We start from the raw sequence: 24,554 nt of genomic DNA on the forward strand, positions 1-24,554 counted from the left end.
TGTGATGGATGGGGGTTGAAATCTATTAAGATGCGAATTGGCCAACTGGCAAGGAATTCAATGGATGGAAATATTCTTCTTAAGCATTTTTTGGTGCCCTGGAACCCAGGTCGTATACTCTGATGGAATCCAGGCGGATCATGACTTCGAAAGAGTTATGATCTCAAAATATTTACATTCACGGGGTTCACACTCTCGTGAATGACTAATCCCTGTCTTGTAATAGGTTATGGTTTGCCTGGTTGGCGGCTTGCTTAATTATAGATCTGATCACTGTACTTCGCTAGGGAATCAAGCTAATCTCATCAGGTGTATATCCAGGCCCAACTCGGACGGTGAGGGTTCCTAAAAACGAGAATGTTTAATCACTGACAAGTGATGCACGATTCAAAGATAAAAGACGAAAAAATAGTCCCAAAATAGATTTAAAGATGTAGACAAGAGAGGAAAGAATTTGTTAAGATCTTATTTACTGTTAAATAGATTAACAAAGAAGGAAAATGACGCATGCAGTGACTTTAGAGCTCGTATTCTTCTCATATGTTAAACACAGTGCAAACTTCGTGGCGTAAACAGTTGCAGAACAAATCAACAGCGAATTAATTTATAAACCCGTGTCCATTAATTTAACTATCAAATGGTGGACTGCCACTGCCAGAAATTTCATGTTAGCTTAGCTAGCATTAACATACATACAAGCTAGCTAAATACTACACTATTATATGTAATCAACTCCCCCAGTGCAGCAGCCGCACGTGCAACGTATGTCCAGATTCTGACAACTATCAACAAGGAGATCGTCTTTCTCTGCAGATTCTGGGCTTTTAAGTTCAGCAACTGAGGCGTTCACGAGTTGGAGATTGAGCAAACATGTGGTTTAATCTAACCAAATGGAAATCTCAAATCAATCGGGGGTTTCAATATTTTAAGTTTGTTGGGAATAACTAAATCTATTCAGGCAGTGATGCAGATATTTGTACAGAAAAAAATATGTTACTATGATCAATCAACTGAGGAAGACATGAACTGAGACTCGTACTCATCTGGTCGTTCTGTTCTTCATAGACCGACTACACTTATATTTTCTTGGAAAAGTAATCTTGATTACTTTAGCAAATGTTTGTCATCTTCAGCCAGCTCAGATGATTTGACAAATGTCTCAATTACATTAATATAAAGCCAAGTTTATTTTTACTATGTATGCTTATAGAGTAATTTTTACACCATTAATGTAAAATAAGCACTACATTAAACCTACTAAATGTTTATTAGAACCCAGAAGTTATTAACTTATACATGGTGCAACAAACAGAAATTGAAAACTCAAGAACGATTCAAACTCAAGGTTAAACCAATCACTGCATGTTTCATTGTTGAATTGTCTCGTTTTTACACCTAAAAATAAATAAGAAAATAGTGAAAATTATATTAGAAATTAACATATACTAGTCCATTACAAAAGCTGCTGACAGAAGTGTTGAATTAATTGCAATGAGTGTGGCCGTAGATGGTAGGAAAAAAATTACTCCTGCATTCATTGTGTAGTAGTACCATTTCCTGAAGCTCACGCCACATGCTGAGTTTCATCTCCCTTTCATAGTGCTTATAATAGAGGAAGGAAGATGAGTATTTGGGCTACTTTTATTAACTTTTTCATCAAAGAAAATGATACTTGTACAAGTGTAACTTAACAATAAATTGATTAACTAAAAGATGTAAGAACTGTTTTTGATAGTTTGGAAATCTAAATTAGTTATTTACAGTCTAAAAAGCTTAAGTAAAATGGATAAATGTTATATAATTCAAATATAATAAGTGCTCTGAAAGAAATTGAAAAATACCGTGAAGTGTGAGCTGGCTTTAAATAATAAAAACCCATCGTTTTCTGGGGTATCAGCCAAAGACTTGCACGCTTGGAATATACTCGTTGCCCGCTATGAGAAAGCAAGAAATTTAAAGTTACGTTGACTGCAAAGATAAAGGCTCGCGTGACTGTGATCCTCTCGTTTGTTTTTTTATCAAGTTTGAGTCTAGACTCTCATCGACTTAAAACCCATCGAAAGGAGAACACTCTCAAAAACTGTAAACCCAGAAAAAGAAAAAGAAAAACAATGGCACAAGCTTCTTCAGTTGTTAGCATCAACAGAAGGAAACGTTTCGTTTCACTTCCTTTTCATGGGTTTGTTGTTACTTTGGCTGTGATTCTGCTCTGTTTTGTACCCATTAACGTATCGGCTGCTGCCAGGCGACAACCTCCACAGCAACAGCTACCGCAGAAGCTGAGGTTTGGTCGGAATGGGGAGTTTAAGATACTACAAGTGGCGGACATGCACTATGCAGATGGGAAAACAACGCCGTGCTTGGATGTGTTGCCTCACCAGTTTCATGGTTGCTCTGACCTTAACACCAGCGCTTTTATCCAGCGAATGATCCAAGCTGAGAAACCCAATTTTATCGTTTTCACTGGTAATCTAATAGACCCTTTTCGTATTATCTGAAGAAAGTAAGTTTGTTTGTAGAAAAATTTTTACTTTATGAGATGCAAATGTGAAAATGTAATCTTCAACACTTGTAATTAGTTAGTATTATTGGTATAGAAAGCTCCCTTTTTATCCATCTAATAATCCTCCTGCTTTTATTTTATCGTAAAAATTTTTTTGAGGGAGTGGGAAGTTGGTGACTTTAATGAATTTTTAAAAGGGCGTTGACCAAAACTCTGAGTTCTGATTGTTTAACGTCATAGTTTTTCTTTGCTATCTTTTAATACCATAGCATAATTATTCAGGTTAGCTTTGATTGGTACTATTCGCTATGAATTTGCAGTGATAGCAATCTTTTCTAAGTACGCCTATTGAGAAATCCTAGTTCACCGATGCAAGTGTTTTGTCTGTTTATTAGGTGATAACATCTTTGCATTTGATGCCACGGATTCAGCAAAATCTTTGAATGCAGCATTTGCCCCTGCAATTGCTGCAGGAATTCCATGGGCTGCTGTTTTGGGGAACCATGACCAGGAAGGCACCTTATCAAGGGAAGGGGTCATGAAACACATAGTTGGATTGAAGCATACTATGTCTCAATTCAATCCTTCTGAAGCACATATAATTGATGGTTTTGGCAACTATAACCTGGAGGTTGGTGGAGTTGAGGGGTCAGGTTTTGCAAACAAATCAGTTCTCAATCTCTACTTTCTTGACAGTGGAGATTACTCCACAGTTCCAGCCATCCCTGGCTATGGTTGGATTAAAACCTCTCAGCAGATGTGGTTTCAACGCACTTCTGCAAATCTTCGGGTATAAACCTCATTGGACTCTGCTTGGACAACATTTTAATTTCATTTCTTTGCTAAATACTAGGCGTGCCTGTCTGAAGTTGCTCTATTGACCTGTGGCCTTTTGTCTTTCTCATTCGACTAATTGGATGTCTTCTTTGTATTGCAGAGAGCCTACATGAGCCCACCTAATGTTCAGAAATCATCTGCACCTGGACTTGTGTATTTTCACATCCCGCTGCCTGAATTTGCTAGTTTTGACTCTTCTAACTTCACTGGGGTGAGACAGGAAGGTATTAGTTCTGCTTCTGTGAACTCGGGCTTCTTCACAACCATGGTAGAAGCAGGGGACGTGAAGGCTGTTTTTACAGGTCATGATCACCTCAACGACTTCTGTGGTCAATTGACGGGTATTCAACTATGTTATGCTGGGGGTTTTGGATACCATGCCTATGGAAAAGCTGGATGGTCCAGGAGAGCTAGGGTGGTGGTAGCATCTCTAGAGAAGACAGAGAAAGGAGGTTGGGGTGCTGTCAAGTCAATCAAGACATGGAAGCGCCTTGATGATCAACATCTTACTGCCATTGATGGTCAGGTCCTCTGGAGCAAGAATTCTGCTGGTAAAAACAAGTTACTTTGATCACTATTTCCCACAGTGGATTAATCTTGCCCTAAGTATAAAGGTAGGCAGCCATTTAGGACCATCTACATGGAGGGTTTGAAATTTTTATGACTCTGTATCTAGACATTAGCCAACTAACAGGACTTTGATCCGAACTTGCTTGGTAGCTGTTCCTTTTTCCCCTGCGTGCTCAAAGGGAAAAGTTAATTTATTTTTTTCCTTAAAATTAGTTCTAAATATTTGATGAATCGCATGCTATTTAATCTTGACGGTTTTCTTTAAGATAATGTATCCTATATTATTCTTGAATATTGACCATATCGGCAAAAGTTCAGGGTAGTTTATCAAATGTTGGGATATGTCATAGACTTGCATGTTGTAGATGTCATGTGAAACATGAGCTCCATTTATATCCTAAGCAGCAGTGGTGGCGAAATGACTCATGCACATTGTTTGGAAATCAAATTTGTTTGTGCTTATGGAATAAATTCACATGATGTTAGGTGCATTAGACGAATTTGTAGGGAGTTGAAGCATCCAGCATCTTGATTCCAATTTGTGCTTTAGCTCCTTCTGTCTCTCTCTGTCTCAAGACTTATTTTTTCTGTCATTGGGTGCATCTGATATCTATGTTAAACCAATCTCACGTGCATCACAAATTCACAATGCTTCAATTCTGCTCTAACACATGACACAGACCGCCAACTATCAAGACAAGGTTGCGGGGTTTACTCATATTTGGTTTGGCATTGGACAGGTACTCGTAGAAAGAAACATATTCTTGGCCGTGCTTGACTTTAGCAATGGACAGCTGAGAAGTATTATTATTACTTTAATCTCAATCGGTAAGCAACAACTGGACAGTAAGGATGTAGCTCGTGGAGATGGTACAAGACTTTGAAGGCTGTGCCGTCAACTGCTGGTGTCTAATAATTCTATGGAAATGTAACCGTATACCTGTGTTCGTACCATTGCTGAAGGTTTTTTTTCTTTTTGATACAACATAAATGGTTTCATAATAGCTGATGAGAGAAAGGTAGAATGAAATATCAATTGTTGTTATTTTGATAAAATACTTTCAATTCTTTGGGTCCCCATCCGTATTGAAAAAATTAAGTTCTTTCTGGGAATTAAATGGGGAAGATGACTTTTCCAAGGGAATGGCATTACCAGCCCACCAGCCCAGGGAGGACGTTTGGTATGGTCCTTTAATGGGAAGGAAGGTAACTCAATCTATTCAGGCAGTGATGCAGATATTTATACAAAAAAGAAGAAGAAGATAATAATAATACTTTCATTAACCAACAGCAGGAATACATGGACTGATGCTCATTTGGTCGTTCTGTTGTACATAAACCGATTACACTGATATTTTCTCGAGAAGGTAAGAAAATACTGAAAATTATAGTAGAAACTAAAACTTGGACTCCTCTTTTAATGATTTGATTGAGATACAACTGCACTAAAAGGCACAAGTGTTGAATTGATTACAATGAGTGTGCCCGTAGGTGGTTGGAGCAAAATTACCCCTGCATTCATTGTATCGTAGCACCGTTAAGCCCACCCCACATGCCGAGTTTCATTTCGTCTCCCTTTTCTCCTTTCATAGTGTTTATAAAAGAGAATACAAGATGAGTTTTCGGGCTACTTTATTTATTTATTTTATTAAAGAAAATGGCACCTGTACAAGTCTAACTTCAAAATAAATTGATAAAGAAGAAGTAAGAAGTGTTTTTGATAGTTTGGATATCTAAATTAGTAATTGAAATGCTCTGAAAAAGATTGAAAAATACGGTGAACTGTCTTTAAATAGTAGATACCCATCGTTTTTTGGGGTATCTGCCAAATACTTCCACGCTTGGAATATCCTCGTTTCCGACTATGAAAAAGAAAGAAATTTAAATTTAAGTGACTGCAAAGATAAGGGGCTCGCGTGACTCTGATCCTCTCGTCTTGGTTCTTCTTACGTTTGAGTGTCGACAGGTGCAGTAAGGTCAACCAGTCTTAGTATTGCCGTTGCCTAGTCTATAACATAGAAGCTTCAATGGGGCTTTCAGAGTTAACCACGTGGAGGGCAGAGAGAGTGAAAGGAAAAAGATGTTGAAGCAAAGAGAGAGAAAGAGATGGGTGTAAAGGGGTCAAAGTTAACCGCGTGAAGGGCAAATAGAGAAAGAGAAAAGATGTTGAAGCAAAGAGAAGGGGTGCAAAGACGTCCGTGTGTTGCACACGGGTAATATTCTAGTAGACTTAAAACCCAACGAAAAGAGAACCATCTCAAAAACTGTAAACCCAGGAAAGGGGAAGAAAAAGAGAAAAGAAAACAATGGCACAAGCTTCCTCAATTGTTAGCATCAACAAAAAGAAGCGTTGCGTTACACTTCCTTTCCACGGTTTTGTTGTTGCTTTGGCTGTGATTCTGCTGTGTTTTGTACCCATTAACGTCTCGGCTGCTGCCAGGCGACAACCTCCGCAGCAACAGCTACCGCAGAAGCTGAGGTTTGGTCGGAATGGGGAGTTTAAGATACTACAAGTGGCGGACATGCACTATGCAGATGGTAAAACAACGCCGTGTTTGGATGTGTTGCCTAGTCAGGTTCATGGTTGCTCCGACCTCAACACCAGCGCTTTTATCCAGCGCATGATCCAAGCTGAGAAACCCAATTTTATCGTTTTCACTGGTAATCTTGTAGACCCTTTTCGTATTATTTGAAGAAAGTTAGTTTATTAGTACAAAAATTTGTACTTTATGAGACGAAAATGTGAAAATGTAATCTTCATCTCTTGTAATTAGTATTATAGGTAGAGAAAGCTCCCTTGTTTGCATCTAATAATCCTCCTGCTTTTGTTTTTCTGGTAAAGAAAATTTTGAGGAGTGTGAAGTTGGTGACTGTAATGATTTTTTAGAAGGGCATTGTCCAAAACCCTGAGTTCTGATTGTTTAATATCATAGTTATTCTTTGCTATCTTTTAATAGCGTAGCATAAGTATTCAGGTTAGCTTTGATTGGTACTACTCGCTTTTTCTCAAAGTGATACAATCTTTTCCAAGTATGCCCATTGAGATATCCTTATTCACCTATGCAAGTGTTTTTTTTTTTTTTATTTGTTAGGTGATAACATCGTTGGATTTGATGCCATGGATTCAGCAAAATCTTTGAATGCAGCATTTGCCCCTGCAATTGCTGCCAGAATTCCATGGGCTGCTGTTTTGGGGAACCATGATGGGGAAGGCACCTTATCAAGGGAAGAGGTTATGAAACACATAGTTGGATTGAAGCATACTATGTCTCAATTCAATCCTTCTGAAGCACATATTATTGATGGTTTTGGCAACTATAACCTGGAGGTTGGTGGAGTTGAGGGGTCTGGTTTTGCAAACAATTCAGTTCTCAATCTCTACTTCCTTGACAGTGGAGATTACTCCACAGTTCCAGGCATCCCAGGCTATGGTTGGATTAAACAATCTCAGCAGCTGTGGTTTCAACACACTTCTGCAAAGCTTCAGGTATGAACCTCATTGGACTCTGATTGGACAACATTTGAAGTTCATTTCTTTTGCTAAATAGTTGGCATGCCTGTCTGAAGTTTCTCTATTGACCTGTGGCCTTATGATTGGATGCCTTCTTTGTATCAAATAAATCATTTTCTTTATATTGCAGAGAGCCTACATGAGCCCACCAAATGTTCAGAAATCATCTGCACCTGCACTCGCGTATTTTCACATCCCGCTGCCTGAATTTGCTAGTTTTGACTCATCTAACTTCACTGGGGAGAGACAAGACGGTATTAGTTCGGCTTCTGTGAACTCGGGCTTCTTCACAACCATGTTAGAAGCAGGGGATGTGAAGGCGGTTTTTACAGGTCATGATCACCTCAACGACTTCTGTGGTCAATTGACTGGTATTCAACTATGTTATGCTGGGGGTTTTGGATACCATGCCTATGGAAAAGCTGGATGGTCCAGGAGAGCTAGGGTGGTGGTAGCATCTCTAGAGAAGACAGAGAAGGGAGGTTGGGGGACTGTCAAGTCAATCAAGACATGGAAGCGCCTTGATGATCAACATCTCACTGCCATTGACGGTCAGGTCCTCTGGAGCAAGAATTCTGCTGGTAAAAACAAGTAACTTCGGTCACTATTTCCCACAATGGATTGATCTTGTCCTACCTATAAAGGTAGGCAGCTAGCTATTTAGGACCATCTACATGGAGGGTTTGAAATTTTTTATGACTCTGCATCTAGACATTACCCAACTAACATGACTTCGATCCAAACTTTGCTTCTTGCTGTTGCCGCTTCCCCTGTGTGCCCAGAGGGAAAAGTTTCCTTTCCCCCTTAAAATAAGTTTTAAACATTTGACGAACCGCATGGCTATTGAATCTTGACGGTTTTCTTTAAGATAATGTATCCTATATTATCCTTGAATATTGACCAGATCGGCAAAAGTTCAGGGTAGCTCTTCATATGTTTGGGGTTTGTCATAGACTTTACATTTTCTAGATGTCATGTGAAACAAGAACTCCATTTATATCCTAAGCAGCATTGGTGGTGAAATGACTCATGCATATTGTTTTGAACTCGAATTTGTTTGTGCTTATGGAATAAATTCACATGATGTTAGGTGCATAAGATGAATTTGTGGGGAATTGAAGCTTCCAGCATCTTGATTTTAATGTCTGCTTTGGCTCCTTCTCTCTCTCTGTGTCTCTTACATATTTTTTCTGTCATTGGGTGCATGTGATATTTATGTATGTTAAACCAATCTCACACGCATGGCAAATTAACAACGCTTCAATTTCTGCTCTAAATCATGACACAGACCGCTAGGGCTGAAGCTTTTCATTTTTCTTTTTTTGTACAGCATAAATGGTTTCATAATAGCCAGTTAAACTCCTGTTTGCTGCAAATCACAAAATATAATGAAAATTAGTAGTTGAACGTAAAACAGTAATAATTAACATAAAAAATTATAAACGTAGAACAAGAATTGTCAAAATATTGACGTAAATATGTGAGATTTAACATAATAAATTATTTATGTTAAATAAATATAATTTTTTAAAAAATTAAACATTTAAATTTTTATTTTTAAGTTTAAAGTATTTTACGGTTTATAAATTTTAATTAATGAATGAATAATGGTAAGGATCAAAATAATTATAATGAAAATTAGTAGTTGAAAAATTTTGACATAAAGCAATAAGAATTAATGAAAGAAATATTGTTAAAATATTGATATAAATGCGTAAGGTTTAACGGAACAAATCAAATAAACATAATTTTTTGAAAAATTAAACATTTAAAATTTTATTCTCGAGTTTAAAGTATTTAACGGTATATAAATTTTAATATATAATGAATAATAGTAAGGATAAAAATAATTATAGTGAAAATTAGTAGTTAAAAAATCTTGATGTAAAGTTATAAGAATTAACATAAAAAATTATAAAGGTGAAATAAATATTATTAAAATATTAACGTAAATATGTGAGATTTAACGTAACAAGTCGATTAAGTTAAAATAAATATAATTTTTAGAAAATTAAACTTTGAAATTTTTATTATCGAGTTAAAAATATTTAAGAATTTATAAATTTTAATTTATAAATGAATAATAATAAATATAAAAATATTTATAGTTAAAATCATTATTTATCATGCTAAATTTTTATTATAATATTTATTTAAAAATTTCTCAATGGTTAATATTTTTATTTAAGAACGTTAAAATATTGAGATAAATGTGTAAGATTTAATATAACAAGCCAATTAAATTAAAATAAATTTAATTTTTGTGAAAATAAAATATTTTAATTTTTATTATTGAGCTAAAAGTATTTAGCGATTTATAAATTTTAATTTATAAATGAATAATAATAAAAATAATTATAATAAAAATAATTATTTATTAAATGATATAATTATTTATATCATGTGACGCTGACGTAAAATGTTAATATATTATAATTAATAATGATGTGATATGTTGATATATTATAATTGATGATGACGTGATATGTTAATTTGACATAATAAAATAACAAATTGTAATTTTGATTAATGACAATTACTTAATCATTAGTTATAAAAGCTTATTTAACATCAAATAAAAATACAAAAAATTAATTGAATATAATAAAAAATAATAATTTATTTAAATTTTCTTAAATAATTTAAAAATTTATTTGAACATTATGTCAACATTTTACTTAAAATCTCATAGCTCATCAACCTATGCGAGCTATGTTTGTGCATGCTTATAAGTTTTCTTGTTGTCAGTGACAAGGTTGTAATGGGATGTGATTCTTGTAAGTAGAAGGCTAGGAATATGGTGTGACTTTTGTCTCTGTTGTTCATCGGGTCCCTCTTATGGGATGTTGTGTTTTTTTTTCAAGTCTAGGACTTTGCTCTTTGTAAAGACCTTTCAGTGATAAAATTCCTGCTTTTTTTTTAAATCTTAATTAAAGTAAAAGTTACTTTTGTAAAATATTCTATTACCAAGGATCAAAGTAAAACTTAAAAAAATTTATTAGATCGATAGAGATTGTTAAATGATCAAATAATTTCAATACTGAATTTCATTGATATTTCATAAAAATTATCGATTAAACTGTGGATACAATAAATATTAATTTCAATTAATTAGTTTTCCCTTACATAAATATGCTTTATCTAAATAAGTAAACCTAGATTTGAGCCCAGTTATAATGGGTTTGGGCTTCGAGAAGCTTGAACTTGAAAAATGAAAATTAAATTTGGGAAAACAAATGAAAGTAATACAACGATTTTAACAAGAAAAAAGTGAAGGGAAAAAAAAGAGAAATAGGAAAGAGTCAGGTGGCCGTTAGGATTAGGTGAACGGTACTTGCCCCGTGTGGAAAATACTGGAGTCTTGGAGAAGACTGCGTCTCAACCCTTTGGTGAACGGTATTTGCCAGGTGTGGAAACTACTGGAGTCTCGGACCTTTTCCATTTCATCCATATTATTATAATTTTTACCCAAATTGGGGGTTAGGGTTCGGGTTCGAAAATCTGTTGCAGACAATCCTTTCAATTGCAGCCCAAATGCCGTGCTTCACGGCAACTGCGCTCCACATCTTAACGTTCGTCCTCCTACTCTTCTGTTTCTCTGCCCCGATCGCGCAATCGCTGCAAGATAATTCGGGATCTATCCGGTTACCTTCTGATGGATTTACCAGCGCCCATGAGAACGAAGGCGTCTGCGCACGATTCGCGAAGCCGGCATCGTGCCCGGTCAACTGCTTCCGAACGGAGCCCGTTTGCGGCGTTGATGGCGTCACGTACTGGTGCGGTTGCGCCGATGCATTATGTGCTGGTACCCGCGTGGCCAAATTAGGGTTTTGTGATGTTGGGAACGGAGGTAGTGCTTCGTTTCCTGGTCAAGCACTTCTTTTGGTTCATATTGTTTGGCTCATCTTGCTCGGATTTTCTGTATTGTGTGGTCTTTTCTGATTGTTGAAAGCAGAGAGATTTTGTGTTTTTCTCCGATGGGATCTGCATTTTTTTTATCTACTATTTCTATACGTATTGTAAATGTAATTCTTTGGATTAATATACCTATTTGATTCCTTTTTTTCCCTAATAAATTTCGTTGTCTTGCCTGTTTGGTTTTGAATATGATTCATATGGAAAACTTCATAAGAGACAAAAAAAAAAAAATCCAAATTCGGGATTGTAATTCATCTAATAAAAAATAAATTCTGCATTTGGATTAGTGCAATGCTACTAATATGAATCTAAATTCTGATAAATTACTAAGGGAATTCTGGTGAATTGGATATCTACCAGTTCTGATAACAGCCCAGCTCCATGGTGACTGCTTGTGGCCACCGATTCAGTGGTTGTTGATTGTTTCTTGATTTCCATTCAAAGACTCTTCTTCAAGTTTCATCCCCGTTATCAGTGCGCACCATTGATGCCTTTTGCAGCCTCATTTTCTCGATTTCCTTTCCGAGATTATCCAAGATGGTATCTGTAACATGGTTCGGAGAACAGCCTGCATCCAGCATCATTTTTAGAAATTTGTATGCATCCTGTAATTGACCTGCCTTGGTATGAACTTCGATAAGTGTGTTGTATGTGATAACATCAGGGTTTATCCCACTAGTCCTCATCTGTTCAAAAAGTTTGCTTGCTTCATCAACGCGTCCAGCCTTTCCCAGTGCATTGATCAGGGTGTTATACATAACTACATCAAGATAACCGCCCTGCTTCATTAATTTATCCAGAACTGAGCTTGCAATATCTGCTCTTCCCATCTTCCCCAGGCCTTGAATTATCAGATTATAGGTTGCTATGTCTGCAGGGCAGACCTTCTCATCCATTTCATTCAGGACACCCCATGCCTCATTGAAATAGCCCTTCTTGACAAACGAGCTCATGATAGAATTGTATGTGTAACTAACAGGATCAACGCCCATATCAGTGAATACTTCAAACAACTTGCAGGCTAAGCTCAGTTTTCCCTTGGCTAAAAAGATGGATAAGAAAGTATTCACCATATCAACATCAAAAGAACCTATCCCCTTCTCTTGAACTCTTTGGCCCCTAATCAGTGAAAACAACTGAGAAGAACGTTCAGTTGACTTTCCTTGATTGGCTAATTGATCCATATATGGGGATGATGACCACTGATCAGTGTCAATGGATGGCTTCTCCTGATCCTTTTCGTCACAATCTTCTGAATCAAGGTTAGTGCCCATTGCTTGGCCAACAGAACCAAGTAAATTCATGATCTCCCTAAAATCTCCTTTGGACGGGAATAGAGGAGTATAATCCTTTCTGTTTTTAGGTGGATTTTTCATTGAAGCCTCCATATTGGCTTTCCACTTGAGAACATTTGGCACTAGATTACCATCACGAATATGCTTCATTAGCCTCTCTGTCCAATCCCACCTACCTTGTTTATGAAATCCTATCAAGAGTGATGTTATAGTAACTAAATCAACAATAAAACCTCTGGCTTCCATCTCTTCCACCAACCGTAGTGCTCCCTCAAGCTGACCTTCTCTACAAAGTTGCAACACAACAATGCTGTAAGTAATACCATCCACAAACTGCCCTTTCTTCTTTAAATCACAAAACAGAGTGTAAGCAGCTTCAGCCCTGCCATTCCTAAACAACCCATCAATCAGAATATTGTAAGTCCAACACGAGGCCCTTACACCATCCTGAACCATTTTCTCAAAAAACTGACATGCTTCCATCACCTTCCTGGCCTTGAACAATCCATTTAGAAGAGAATTATACACAACTGTATCCAGAGCAAACCCATTATACTGCATTTCACTAAATATCTTCGTTGCATCATCCATTCTGTACGATTTCGAGCACCCTTGAATAAGAATTCTGTAAGTAAACGCATCTGGCTCATGACCAGACACTTTTAATTCCTCCCACACAACTAAAGCATCTTTAACCTTCCCAACCAAGCAAAGCACATCGATGAGACTGTTATAGGTACACAAATCTGGACCAAAGGAACCAAAACTTTTTTCCTTTTCCTTCATCTCTTTAAAGAGCTTCAAAGAAGCACCCAAATCACCCCAACACCCAAAAGAATGAATGCATATATTATAACCACATGTATCAAATTCAAACTCCCTTTTTTCCCTCAGTATATCAAAAACTTGTTTGAATTCTCTTCTCATATGAGCTTTTCTAAGAGCAACTAACAACTCATTAATTGCAATGGAACCAGGAAGTGAACTATCAACAGAATTCCCATCATCATTGCCATTACAAGCTTCTAAAAGCTTAAAAAATAAAGATAAAGCTAAACCCACTTGGTCTTTTCTAATTAAAGCCACGAGAACCGAATCATAGACACGAAGATTCAAGCCAGCACCTAATTCTTCCATAAAATCAAGAATTTCAAGGGCAGAATCAAACTTACCGGACCGAATAAAAGCATCGAGCAAGAACTTAAAAGTATCAGAATCAACAAGAACACCATCTTCCTTCATTGCAAACAGCAAATTAGGGACCTCCTCAACGAACCCAGATCGACAAAGGGTCCGGAAAATGTGCGAGTAAGTGACGGCCGAGTGTTTAAAGTTTGGTTTAACAGAGCGACACCAATTAAAGAAATCGAGCTTCTTTGAGGGCTCGAGGGAATGTTTGCGGAGAATTTGGATGACCAGAGGCTCGGATATGGGGATGGAGTTGGGGTCGAGGTTTCTAGTTCCGGATTCTGAGAGGGTTTTGGTGAGAGAGGCGATGAGGAGGATGTTGCCCAAGTGGATTGATGGGCTTTTGAGCAGAGGAGAGGAGACTGACGATAGGCCAGTTCTTCCATGGCGCATGGCATTGCGGAGAGAGAGAGAGAGAGAGAGTCAAATTGCTGTATCAGCCCAAGTAAATACGTGCAGTCATAGACATGTCTGAGCCGAGGTTTTGTTCATGGTTCCCCGGAGAGATCGGTCTTGCTCTTTTGTTGGTGCCCATATTTTAGTAGCTTGCACCACTTTGTACTACCTTGCAGTTGATAATGACTTCAATTTGAAATGCTATTCATTTCTCTTTAAATCAAAAAAATGGTAAAATATTTTTACCCATATTTTCAAGCTCATCCATTAATATTAATATTCAAATAAATATTTCATTCTAGAAAAATATTTTCATTAACAAGTCTTGAGTCAACCATTAGTGTTTTTATTACTTTAATGTAGTAGAATTTTTAAGATAATTTTGCTTTCCCTTTATCTCTAAACAAATCAAAAACTAAAACTCTCTTAAAATTACATATCATTATTGAAATATTCAAGATTTATTATTAAGTTTAGCCCTCCAACTCAGAATTGACTTATGAAGAGAAACTATAAATTTATATTTGATTTTTAATGGGTGATTCAAAGTGAGATCAAAAGGTGGGAAGAGAAAATGAAAGTTGAGTCGTTGAATTGATTTTTCCTATTTATTTATGGATTCATAAACCATAAATTCATGTTTGATTTAAGTTTTGAATTTCAAAGCTTGTTGTGTTTACTTAACATTCTTGAATTGTGAGATTTGAAGATATTTGATAAAATTTTATTCTTTTTATGTGATGGGTATTTTAGACATTTCACATTTATCATTAATGTCGTTCACATGTTTGAGACAAATTGTTTATTTCGAATATTAATAGATGCATGTATAATTATAAACAAAATTAATGAAAATAAAGATAATTTATTCTTTAAAAAAAATCCCTCCATCCATAATGGTTAGATTAGATGTAGTTCTATGCTAATGTAGCATAGAAGCATAAATAAGGCGATGCCAAGCTAATAATGAATCTACAAATGTTTAATTTGTTCATTAAGGGTTGACTTAGAATGAGATGAAAGAACTTAATATTTTGAAATCAATTTCTTGTATTAATAATTTAAGCCCAAAGTGATCTTATATCTAGTGAAGCAATGCAAATATTAAAGACGTTCGTCATTAAGAAGAAATAGCCATGACTGTGGATGGAGTATGCTTAGCTTTTCTGTTGCTGGGATTCCACTTCCTTTTGTTCCAAAACATTCTATTTGGATTAGTTTCCTTTAAAGTGTTTCTTTATTCAATTATTGTTTCAAATCTCTCCACCAAATATAGTAAACAAAGAAGAAAAAGAAAACTATTCCCAAGACCAAAATAGTGGATGGGGAAGAGCATCATGTTTACGGCGGTGCTCAGAGAAAGTAAACGTGGCTCACAAAGCATACAGATTTCCTGTTGAACTTCAAGCAATGGGCACTGAAATCCGCACGTTTATCATCCTTTGCAGCAGCATACCAAAACGAATAATCCTGGAATGGTGAATGGCTTGAGGCCATTACCAGAAATTATCCAGAATGACCCAAACCCAAATAAACAAATATTTAAAATGGCATAAAGAAGGTTATTCCCATAATGTATTGGCAAATGGCAATAACAGCATTAAGACAGCATCCTTCAGCATCTTTATACAGGGTTCTCATCATATTTGTAGCAGAACAGAATAAATAAGCATCCGATTACTTGATATTTGCAATATAATATTATTAGTTTTTTGTTCTTTAAGACTTGACATATTGTTCTTCAGCTCTAACCCATTTGTCATTACCCAGTCAATCTATCTTCGGAGTGGGATGCCACTCAGAAGAACTGGATGCTCGGTCTTGTCTGTCGACACCACTTCCACAGATGCTTATGACTACTGAACGATACAATTAACAAGCATATAGATTGCTGTGCCACGAAGACGAGTATGCTCTAATTGTGGTCATAATTTGTAAAACAAGATGTGATTAGTGATCGTGATGAATCTATGAACTCATAATGATGATGCACGAACTTTCCCCAGTGGTTCTGTGATCTCTTACTGTTCAAAAAGGTACAGCAGAAAGCGGAGAAACAGAATAAAATATGGAAAAGGTTTAAAAAATTCATATTCCGGATTTGGAGGAGCCGACCCTATTTATAGTAGCAGACAAATTGGCAGGTCTTAATTGTGTTTCGAAGCTCAAGAATTTACAACATACAGAGAGAGAGAGAGAGAGAGTTGGTTTCTCTAGTTGCTTCAGGCATACTGCTTGAGATGCAGTGCTGCGGACAATGGAAACCTGTTGCTGCAATGGTAGCTGTCAACTTTGCGCTGGCTGTAACAAATTTCCTTGTCAAAAAAATTCTTGATGAAGGAGTGAGCCATATTATCATCTTAATATACCGTCAGGCAATTTCTGCTGTTTTCTTGGCACCGATTGCCTACTTTTGGGAAAGGTAAAAACTACTTAAAATGCCCCTAATTTCCATGAAGTTCTATCACCTACTTGTTGCTAGCACTCAGCTAATTCATTCACCAGCTTGAATTATAGGAGAATTCTGAATATATAGCACTTTTGACAAGGCACGCACTTACTACAGTTGATTGGTTTCCTTGTAGAAAAAGCAGACCCAAGCTCACAGCTCGTATCCTATGCCACCTTTTCCTCACTGCTCTTATAGGGTTAGTTGTAAAATCCTAAATACTAGCTTGGTTTCTGTTGTTATTCTCCTGGCTTTATACTTACTAAGAACATTTAAAATGTCCTCCAGGGCAACACTCTCTCAGTACTTTTTCCTTCTTGGACTTGAATATACTACGGCAACGTTCTCATGCGCATTCATAAATATGGTTCCTGCAGTCACGTTTATGCTGGCACTACCATTTGGGTAAAGGCTTAAACACCAAGTGCATCCCTCTGGCTTGAGTTTAATCAGAGTCATAACTCTTTGATATCACACATTTTCAGTCTAGAGAAAGTCGATATCAGAAACAAGGCCGGGGGGGCAAAGGTTTTTGGTACATTGGTTTGCATTGCTGGAGCTATGGTACTGACCCTTTACAGAGGAAAAACATTGGTCAAATCAAATTCACGAGCCACAACTCATATCATAAACTATGCCAATACGATGATTTCAACTAAGAAGAAAGAGAGATGGGCTATCGGTTCAATACTTCTGACTGTAGGCTGCATCTTCTGGTCATCATGGTTCCTTCTGCAAGCCAGGATTGGCAAGACATATCCATACCAATATTCCAGCACTGCTTTTTTGTCTTTCTTCAGTGCAATTCAGTCAGCCATCTTAAGTTTGGTAGCAGAGAGGAACTTTAGCAAATGGATTTTGAAAGGAAAACTGGAACTAATAACAGTGACTTATGCTGTAAGTATTCTCTTTGCTAAGTTTGATTTTTATTCTGTCAAGATTAAATCAAGTTACACAGTACCTGGAAATCCCATCGTTTCAATCTTGCCGAAATAGGGAATGGTGGCATCAGGCTTGTGTTACGTGGGAATGTCCTGGTGTGTCAAACAAAAGGGTCCTGTCTTCACATCTGCATTCACTCCACTCGTTCAAATATTTGTAGCTATGTTTGATTTCTTCATTCTACATGGACAAATCTACTTTGGAAGGTAGCTTACTTTAATCCTTCTTTCTTGTTGCTTCGCAAATATTTATATTGCTTCTAACTTCTAATATCCTTTATGTATTGGCAAGGAACAGCGTCGTTGGATCTATCCTAGTTGTAATTGGTTTATATATCCTGCTCTGGGGCAGAAACTCCGAGGCAGAAGAAACAAATCAGCGGAAGCAGCCCCAAGTAGAACAAGAAGAGGACCGTAATGCAAGGTCACAAGTCTAACCAATCTCTAGTTTCTACTTATACAACTAGTACTGCAAGGGTTTGCCTGTGACCCGATCCTCCTCCCAAGAACTACTTATCGAAACAAATGTTTCTGCAATTATGCTTCCTATATAGAAATCGTTACTTGCTTTCCAAGTTTCAATGCAATCAAAATTTCTACCTGACATGTCCATGTGAGTTCAGACAATTGCAGAAGGATATTATATACTAATGCTAATTATGGGACTAGCCATCATGAACTTCTATGGACCACAAGGATCCAATCAGGATAAGCATGTCCATAACACTCCAGGAATAGCAGAATGGCAAAAGAAATTAAAGTGGCCTGACTAGCAAGGAAAGAGGCAAGGCCTTTCATAATAAACCCATCAAGCATCTTCTCCGACGGTCACCCCAAAAAATTAGTTTAGGACTTCGTATACCATCTAAGAATCTCCCGATCATTTCCATTTAGTATTGTTATTTCCAGCACAACTCCATCAAGAACAATGAATTACTATAGATCAACAAGGTCAGCATTCAGGATATGATGATCATGTGAATGAATTCCTCTTCTGCTAGGTTTAAATGATAACTTGTATCTCTAACCTACGAGCTTGGCAAGTGACCGAGCCTAAATTTCATGTCAAGTTGTAAAGCAAGGCAACTGGAGGTTTCACCATGTTTTCCCAACTCACATCTCATCGAATTCAAGTTTTCAAGCTGTTATAATTCAAATTTTTCTTAACTCTTTCATTCCTCTTCTATGCATATCTTTCTTTGTCTCTTTGGAGGTTTTCTAAAGTAGCCAACTTTTTGTTCTTTCTCACCTGACTAATCATTTAAAGGTTCATGCCTAAAAACACCTCTTACCACCTTATTACCAACCCTTTCTACATATTACAGATTGAATCTTCACCATTTATTTCCCATACCAATTTTCATTACTAACATGAATTATAATATGAAAAAAAAAAGAGCTTTAAAATAACAGTGCTATAAAAGTTAATGAAAAATATATTTGTTATTTTCGTATTATTGTTTCAAGTTAACTTTACTAGGAGAAATTTGGATATTACCAGGAGAAAAAGATATTTATTATTTTTAAGAGACTTTAACTTATACCTATTAATTGATAACGTATTCAAATTTTATGAATATTCAATTTAAATTAAAATAAATTATTAGAGCACATATCTTACAACCCTAAACATTATCCCTTAAATATTTATATTTAAGATGAATAGTAAAATTAACCTAAATCTACCCCAAACCGGATATAAAATATCCAAATCTTATGTAATCGGGACTATATGCACCGGAAATTAGATATAATATACTTGTTAACATATCCCTCATAGTAAAAGAACCCAAAAAAAAAAAAACTAAAAACGAAAAAGTTTAGCCACTGATAGGTGCTGGGCTGAAAAGAAGCTCAGTCTCCTCGGAGCCCAAAATTCTAGGCCTAACTGGGCCCAACATCCATTACTGGGCATGAACAGCTATCAACATTCAAAACCAAAAACCCTAGACACCCCCTCTCCTATCTTCCCTTTGTTCCGTGAATCAGTGTTCATCGACCAACCGGAGGGGCAACGAAGCCAAAAATGGGCGGAAAAAGAAAGAAGGGCGAAAGCGAAGGGATGGAAGGAGATAACGATAGCAAAAACAATAATAAAAAGATGAAGCAGAAGAGTGAGATACTTCCTTCCTCCGTCAAAAACAAGGAGAAGAGGTCGGCTGTACACGCAAAACTCAAGCACCAAAAGAAGGTCGAGAAACGCAAGAAGCTTAAAGCTCGTGACGCGGCCGAAAAACGCGCTCTCGAGCTCGGAGAAGAGGTCGTCCTCTATTTTCCTTTCTTCTTTTTTTTTTTTAATTTTTTTATATTTTTAAATGGAGCAAACGATTGCTGAATTTTTTTTTTTTTTTGCAGCCTGCACCGAAGCAAATCCCTCGGACTATTGAAAATGCGAGGGAAGCTGACGAGACCGTTTGCATGCCTGATGATGAAGAGGTAAATTTATCGGTTTATTTCTTGGAAATTCGGGGTTTTTTTTTTCAAAAAATTTGAATTTTGAGTTGAAAATTATAATCTTTTTCTTTTTTATTATTTCAGCTGTTTGCTGGTAATGATGCGGATGAATTCAGTTCGATTCTAAAGCGTGATCGCACTCCAAAGATATTAATCACCACTTGCCGTTTCAATTCTACAGTATGCTCTGTTATCTCACTTCTCATTTGATGAAACTATGCATAGCATATACCATTTTCATTCCTTTTTGCCTACATTTAGAACAGTTTTTATCTGTCTTACTAAATATTCTGCAATCTTTTATCTATGGATTACTATGTCTTTAGAGGGGACCTTCTTTTATCTCCGAATTGCTTTCGGTGATCCCTAATGCTCATTACAATAAGAGAGGAACATATGACTTGAAAAAGGTGCTTCTCATGATAATTTTCTCGAATTATTCTTTTATCAAGATACTAAGAAAATGTGCGGTTGGTGCTTAGTAGCATTTTAGTAAGTATCTTTTTGAAGTAATGTATTCATATTACTGCAGATTGTGGAATATGCAAATAACAAAGAATTCACGTCAATTATAGTAGTTCACACCAATCGAAGAGAACCAGGTATGTGATAAGAGTTTCTATACAGTTCTCTTATTTGGATTGTGCTCTAGCTTTGTTTTCTTTATGAGAATTAAAGCTGACTAGTTGGTGTGGCTGTCATGTAGATGCTCTTCTAATCATTGGCTTGCCTGATGGACCTACAGCGCATTTCAAGCTTTCAAGTCTGGTTTTGCGGAAGGATATTAAGGTAGAAGACTGATTCTTTCTGCTTGATGTGAGCTATCCTTATGCTATATTGGTTTTCTTTTCTACTATTAAAATTGGACATGAATTTCATGTCTAATTGTTGGATTTCTGGAAAAGGAGTTGTTACCAGAATCATATTAATTGCCTCTATTTTTGTACTTGTAGAATCACGGAAATCCTACTAGTCACATGCCGGAGCTAGTGTTAAATAACTTCACAACTCGCCTGGGCCATCGCATTGGGAGGTTGCATACTGTTCTGTATTTTATAGTCTACTACTGGATGTTTAAATTCTGCTAAAAATTGCACATTCTCCTTTAATTTTCATGATGGTTATACTGGAACTACAAGTATATTCCTGTGAAAAATGTGTGTTTTAGCTTTCCAATCTTATGATCTCCCTCTGTTGGCTTTTCTGTCTGAGAGTTGTGTTTTGTTGATCTGTACTGTCTAGGCTAATTCAGTCACTTTTTCCCCAAGATCCTAATTTTCGAGGACGACGAGTTGTAACGTTTCACAATCAACGAGATTTTATATTCTTCCGACATCACAGGTCTGCCTCCCTGTCCTCTGAGTCTACTTCAAGTTAAGTAGTTGATGATTGTATAATTTCTTTCTGATAAATTGTCTATTCATGCAATCAGGTACGTATTTGAAACCAAGGAGAGCAAACAGAGTGATTCAAAAGGTAAAAAGGCAAAGGATGCGAAGGGTGAGAGCATTGCTAAAGAAAAAGTAGTTGCTCGTCTTCAGGTCTGTTTCCCTCCATGTTTCTGTTAATACAATTGTATTTAGAGATTTTGAAAATAATTTTGCTAGCTCTATGAAACTGGGTTTGGAAGTCCCTTTTTCCTTTTCTGAGGATTATCCTCCAGCATTTGAGTTATCTCCTTTTGTAGAAATGACTTTGCTGCCACACATGGTTTTGGCCTGTTGATAATCTGGCATTTGCACTAGATTGTTTATAAAGTTAGGAATATATTTTATAGTTAAAAGTTTTGTCAAAACATGCAGGAGTGTGGTCCTCGGTTTACGCTAAAGTTGGTAAGTCTACAGCATGGGACATTTGATACCAAAGGTGGAGAATATGAGTGGGTTCACAAGGTAATTACTTGTCATCATATTTTCTATGGGACATTGATTGCTTTGTGTTTTCTCCTACCAAACCATCTCTATCGGTCTCATTACTCACATTTATTCTTTTCCATTTTTGAATGTCAGCCTGAAATGGACACCAGCCGAAGGAGATTTTTCTTGTAACTTGGTACATGCTTTCATTTGCTTTGCACCTGGAATGCAACAATTTTCTGTTGAAGAGGGTTGGTATTATAACTGGGATTCATGCTTTCATTTGCTTCTCTCCCGGAATGCAACGATTTTCTGTTGAAGAGGGTTGGTACTGCAATGAGAGATGAAGTTGATGCTCAAATTTTCACCTTGTGCTGGCATCTCAGGTTCGAGCATTGTTATACTTATATGATCAATTTTTCCCAATTATATAACGGATCTGAAAGAAATTGTATTGTTTTTGCATTGAAATTTATAATTGTGATAAGCGGTTCCACCATTTTGTCTTGGACTCTTTAGTGTCTGTTCTCGCTGTTAAGTCTTCTGCCAATATAGCTACAAAAAATAAAATAAGCATGGAATTCAATAGCAGATACAGCACAACTTTTCCCACATTTTCCTCATTTCCCCGTTAGATTTAAAAAAGAATATAAGCAAAAAACCAAAAAAGAAGAGTGGGTGGCACCGTTGTACCATTTGGAATAGAACCTACACATGAGAGATTGCTGGGCCAAACAGTCAACTATTTCGTCCTAGAATGAGGCAAAGATGTGAATTCAACTGTACATTTGGTCTTCCTGTACAACGTCGATAGTGTCTTCGACGAACCTTTACCATCTAAAGGCGGCTACTTCTACGGTTGATGATAATAAAATCTTTCGCACCCTTGTCCGGCCCCGTACGTAGCCCCTACCATACAATCATTTCAAACTCAGTGCCCCTGCGTAATCCGTGTGCAGAACTTCTTGAGTGCATGAAGGCAAATTAATAATAGCATGCCTCCAAAAGCAGCAGCTTGTGGCACTGATTGTTCTGGCGGAGAGTTTGCCACCAGGTAAATGCAATCCTTGGTGATCAAGATCCAAGCTAAACTCTCCAATAGTGACTTGATAGATAAGAATTTTCCTTTGTTCTTTACGCACAGCCTGCAAATAATCCTTAAACACAGAGCTCCTATGACACAAAATGTTGTCACCGAGCATCCCCGGTAAGTGATCAACTTCCCTCCTGCAACCAAAACCTCTTTGCGACACACGCAAGAGAGGCACTCACCAGAAAATGTTGACGATGCTAGAGCATCAAAACCTGTATAGTAAGGAAGGATAATGGAATCCAGGTATACACTGGCATGCAAAATCCCCGAAATTGTGGAAGCTTCAAAGAACGCGTACCTAGGGTCCTTGTCAGCTCCAATGTCGAAGGCAAGGGCAGAAATTTGAATCAGTTGAAGGATTGCTGGAGCAATGCACGAGAGAGGAAATAGGATGTTAATCCTTTGACCATTGGCTAGTGCTAAAAGGATTAGCGGGAGTGACACCGGACCCGAAGGCAGCAAGAATCTCTTGGATTGACTGAGACAAGGCCGCCCTCTTCTTGATATGTCTATTAACATGATGACTAGTGTTGCCAGGTATGAAGCAGTTGTAAGAAGAAGAACTAGAACATCCACAGCCGGTGGATAATTCCCTGGATAAATGCTGTCGCAGAAGTAATGGAAAGGGCAGTTGATTGGATCCAGAGTTTCCTCTACTTGCCATCTGGTGCATTTGAAGAATGCCATGCGGATGTCTTCCAGGTCCCATTCTGGTTGAATTGGTGCAACTTTTGGGTGCAGAATTTGGCTCCCCATTATGATGTTCTGCGCTCCATTTTTCTCTTGCAGGCCTTTATTTTATATAACTTTAAATAAAAGCAAAATACAGTTGCTGGCTTTCGATGAAGAAAATAGACCTTCTGTCTGTTGAGATATGCTTTTAGGTTGGTGAATGGATGATGAAGTTCCATCTATTCTTTTATTTCTTTCTCTGGTTTAACTATATAGTATAACCTTTAATATTACTGGTTAAACATTCTTAATTATAAATAAAAATAAAAGGTTCAGCTTCCTCAAATTGGTTCTATTTGTCAAGTTTTTCAAGTTTTCTTAGATTGCTTTTTCTGAAGAAACCCCCTCCTACTTGGCCTGAACATTAGGAAGTGCATGATCTTTATTCTTGAAATGAATCAAAAGGTTAGATTTTGTGCTTTCCCTTTTCCAGGATACCAAACAAGAAGCAGTAATTGATGTAGTTTTGGAAGAATATCAGTCTTGGAAAGATTTTATATATATTAATTCTGGGTTGGGACTTTGGGAGTTGGAGACAACACTCCTTTGGGCGGTTGGTGAGGTGTATTCAGCGGAGGAGGGAAGGAACTTGGTTCTGAAGAAATGTTGTTGGGTGGGTGATCGCTACTGATTTGGTGACGGATTAACAATCTAGCCTCCCAAATTATATTCGTGAAACGTAACAAATGGGGCACTTGAAACTTTCTCACCCGTCACGACAGCCCAATGACTTTCGCCACGAATTGCCAAGTCGTCACCTCACAAAATTCAGGCAGTATTTGCTCTTGTGACTATGAATTTTAAGGACTAT

The 24,554-nt window shown here is 37.0% G+C and overlaps 7 protein-coding genes across 10 annotated transcripts; 5 read left to right on the forward strand and 2 right to left on the reverse strand.

The window, feature by feature from the left end:
• Positions 1,955-4,985, forward strand: LOC18613856 (probable inactive purple acid phosphatase 29). 2 transcript variants are annotated; one of them, XM_007051302.2, is made up of 4 exons: positions 1,955-2,466; positions 2,899-3,293; positions 3,441-3,954; positions 4,651-4,985. In XM_007051302.2, the coding sequence occupies exons 1-3, from the start codon at positions 2,112-2,114 to the stop codon at positions 3,909-3,911; spliced, it is 1,221 nt and encodes a 406-aa protein (XP_007051364.2). In that variant the 5' UTR covers positions 1,955-2,111; the 3' UTR covers positions 3,912-3,954; positions 4,651-4,985. The 2 variants fall into 2 exon arrangements, with proteins under 2 accessions (XP_007051364.2, XP_007051363.2); XM_007051301.2 differs by having other exon boundaries at positions 3,441-3,891; positions 4,651-4,978.
• LOC18613857 (probable inactive purple acid phosphatase 29) lies at positions 6,005-8,563 on the forward strand. Its single transcript, XM_007051303.2, has 3 exons — positions 6,005-6,571; positions 7,003-7,397; positions 7,552-8,563. Exons 1-3 carry the CDS (start codon positions 6,217-6,219, stop codon positions 8,014-8,016), a joined length of 1,215 nt encoding a protein of 404 aa, XP_007051365.1. The 5' UTR covers positions 6,005-6,216; the 3' UTR covers positions 8,017-8,563.
• LOC18613858 lies at positions 10,668-11,512 on the forward strand. The gene has a single exon (XM_018114149.1). The coding sequence runs from the start codon at positions 10,956-10,958 to the stop codon at positions 11,361-11,363; it is 408 nt and encodes a 135-aa protein (XP_017969638.1). The 5' UTR covers positions 10,668-10,955; the 3' UTR covers positions 11,364-11,512.
• On the reverse strand, positions 11,587-14,364 carry LOC18613859 (pentatricopeptide repeat-containing protein At4g01570). The gene has a single exon (XM_007051305.2). It carries the CDS (start codon positions 14,213-14,215, stop codon positions 11,792-11,794), a length of 2,424 nt encoding a protein of 807 aa, XP_007051367.2. The 5' UTR covers positions 14,216-14,364; the 3' UTR covers positions 11,587-11,791.
• LOC18613860 (WAT1-related protein At3g30340) lies at positions 16,418-18,214 on the forward strand. The gene is made up of 6 exons (XM_018120670.1): positions 16,418-16,640; positions 16,804-16,866; positions 16,956-17,072; positions 17,153-17,564; positions 17,664-17,815; positions 17,907-18,214. The coding sequence occupies exons 1-6, from the start codon at positions 16,459-16,461 to the stop codon at positions 18,043-18,045; spliced, it is 1,065 nt and encodes a 354-aa protein (XP_017976159.1). The 5' UTR covers positions 16,418-16,458; the 3' UTR covers positions 18,046-18,214.
• LOC18613861 (ribosome production factor 1) lies at positions 19,552-22,417 on the forward strand. Of its 2 annotated transcripts, XM_007051307.2 has the most exons (11): positions 19,552-19,868; positions 19,964-20,044; positions 20,147-20,242; positions 20,389-20,472; positions 20,595-20,664; positions 20,769-20,851; positions 21,016-21,095; positions 21,305-21,403; positions 21,495-21,603; positions 21,865-21,954; positions 22,072-22,417. In XM_007051307.2, exons 1-11 carry the CDS (start codon positions 19,635-19,637, stop codon positions 22,108-22,110), a joined length of 1,065 nt encoding a protein of 354 aa, XP_007051369.2. In that variant the 5' UTR covers positions 19,552-19,634; the 3' UTR covers positions 22,111-22,417. The 2 variants fall into 2 exon arrangements, with proteins under 2 accessions (XP_007051369.2, XP_007051370.2); XM_007051308.2 differs by lacking the exon at positions 20,389-20,472 and having other exon boundaries at positions 19,553-19,868.
• Positions 22,128-23,992, reverse strand: LOC18613862. Of its 2 annotated transcripts, none has more exons than XM_018114134.1 (2): positions 22,631-23,989; positions 22,128-22,473 (listed from the first exon to the last, which is right to left on the reverse strand). In XM_018114134.1, the coding sequence occupies exon 1, from the start codon at positions 23,765-23,767 to the stop codon at positions 22,850-22,852; it is 918 nt and encodes a 305-aa protein (XP_017969623.1). In that variant the 5' UTR covers positions 23,768-23,989; the 3' UTR covers positions 22,128-22,473; positions 22,631-22,849. The 2 variants fall into 2 exon arrangements, with proteins under 2 accessions (XP_017969623.1, XP_017969624.1); XM_018114135.1 differs by lacking the exon at positions 22,128-22,473 and having other exon boundaries at positions 22,829-23,160; positions 23,310-23,992.

The sequence above is a fragment of the Theobroma cacao genome, chromosome 1, assembly GCF_000208745.1.
Source record: "Theobroma cacao cultivar B97-61/B2 chromosome 1, Criollo_cocoa_genome_V2, whole genome shotgun sequence".
Lineage (NCBI taxonomy): Eukaryota > Viridiplantae > Streptophyta > Magnoliopsida > Malvales > Malvaceae > Theobroma > Theobroma cacao.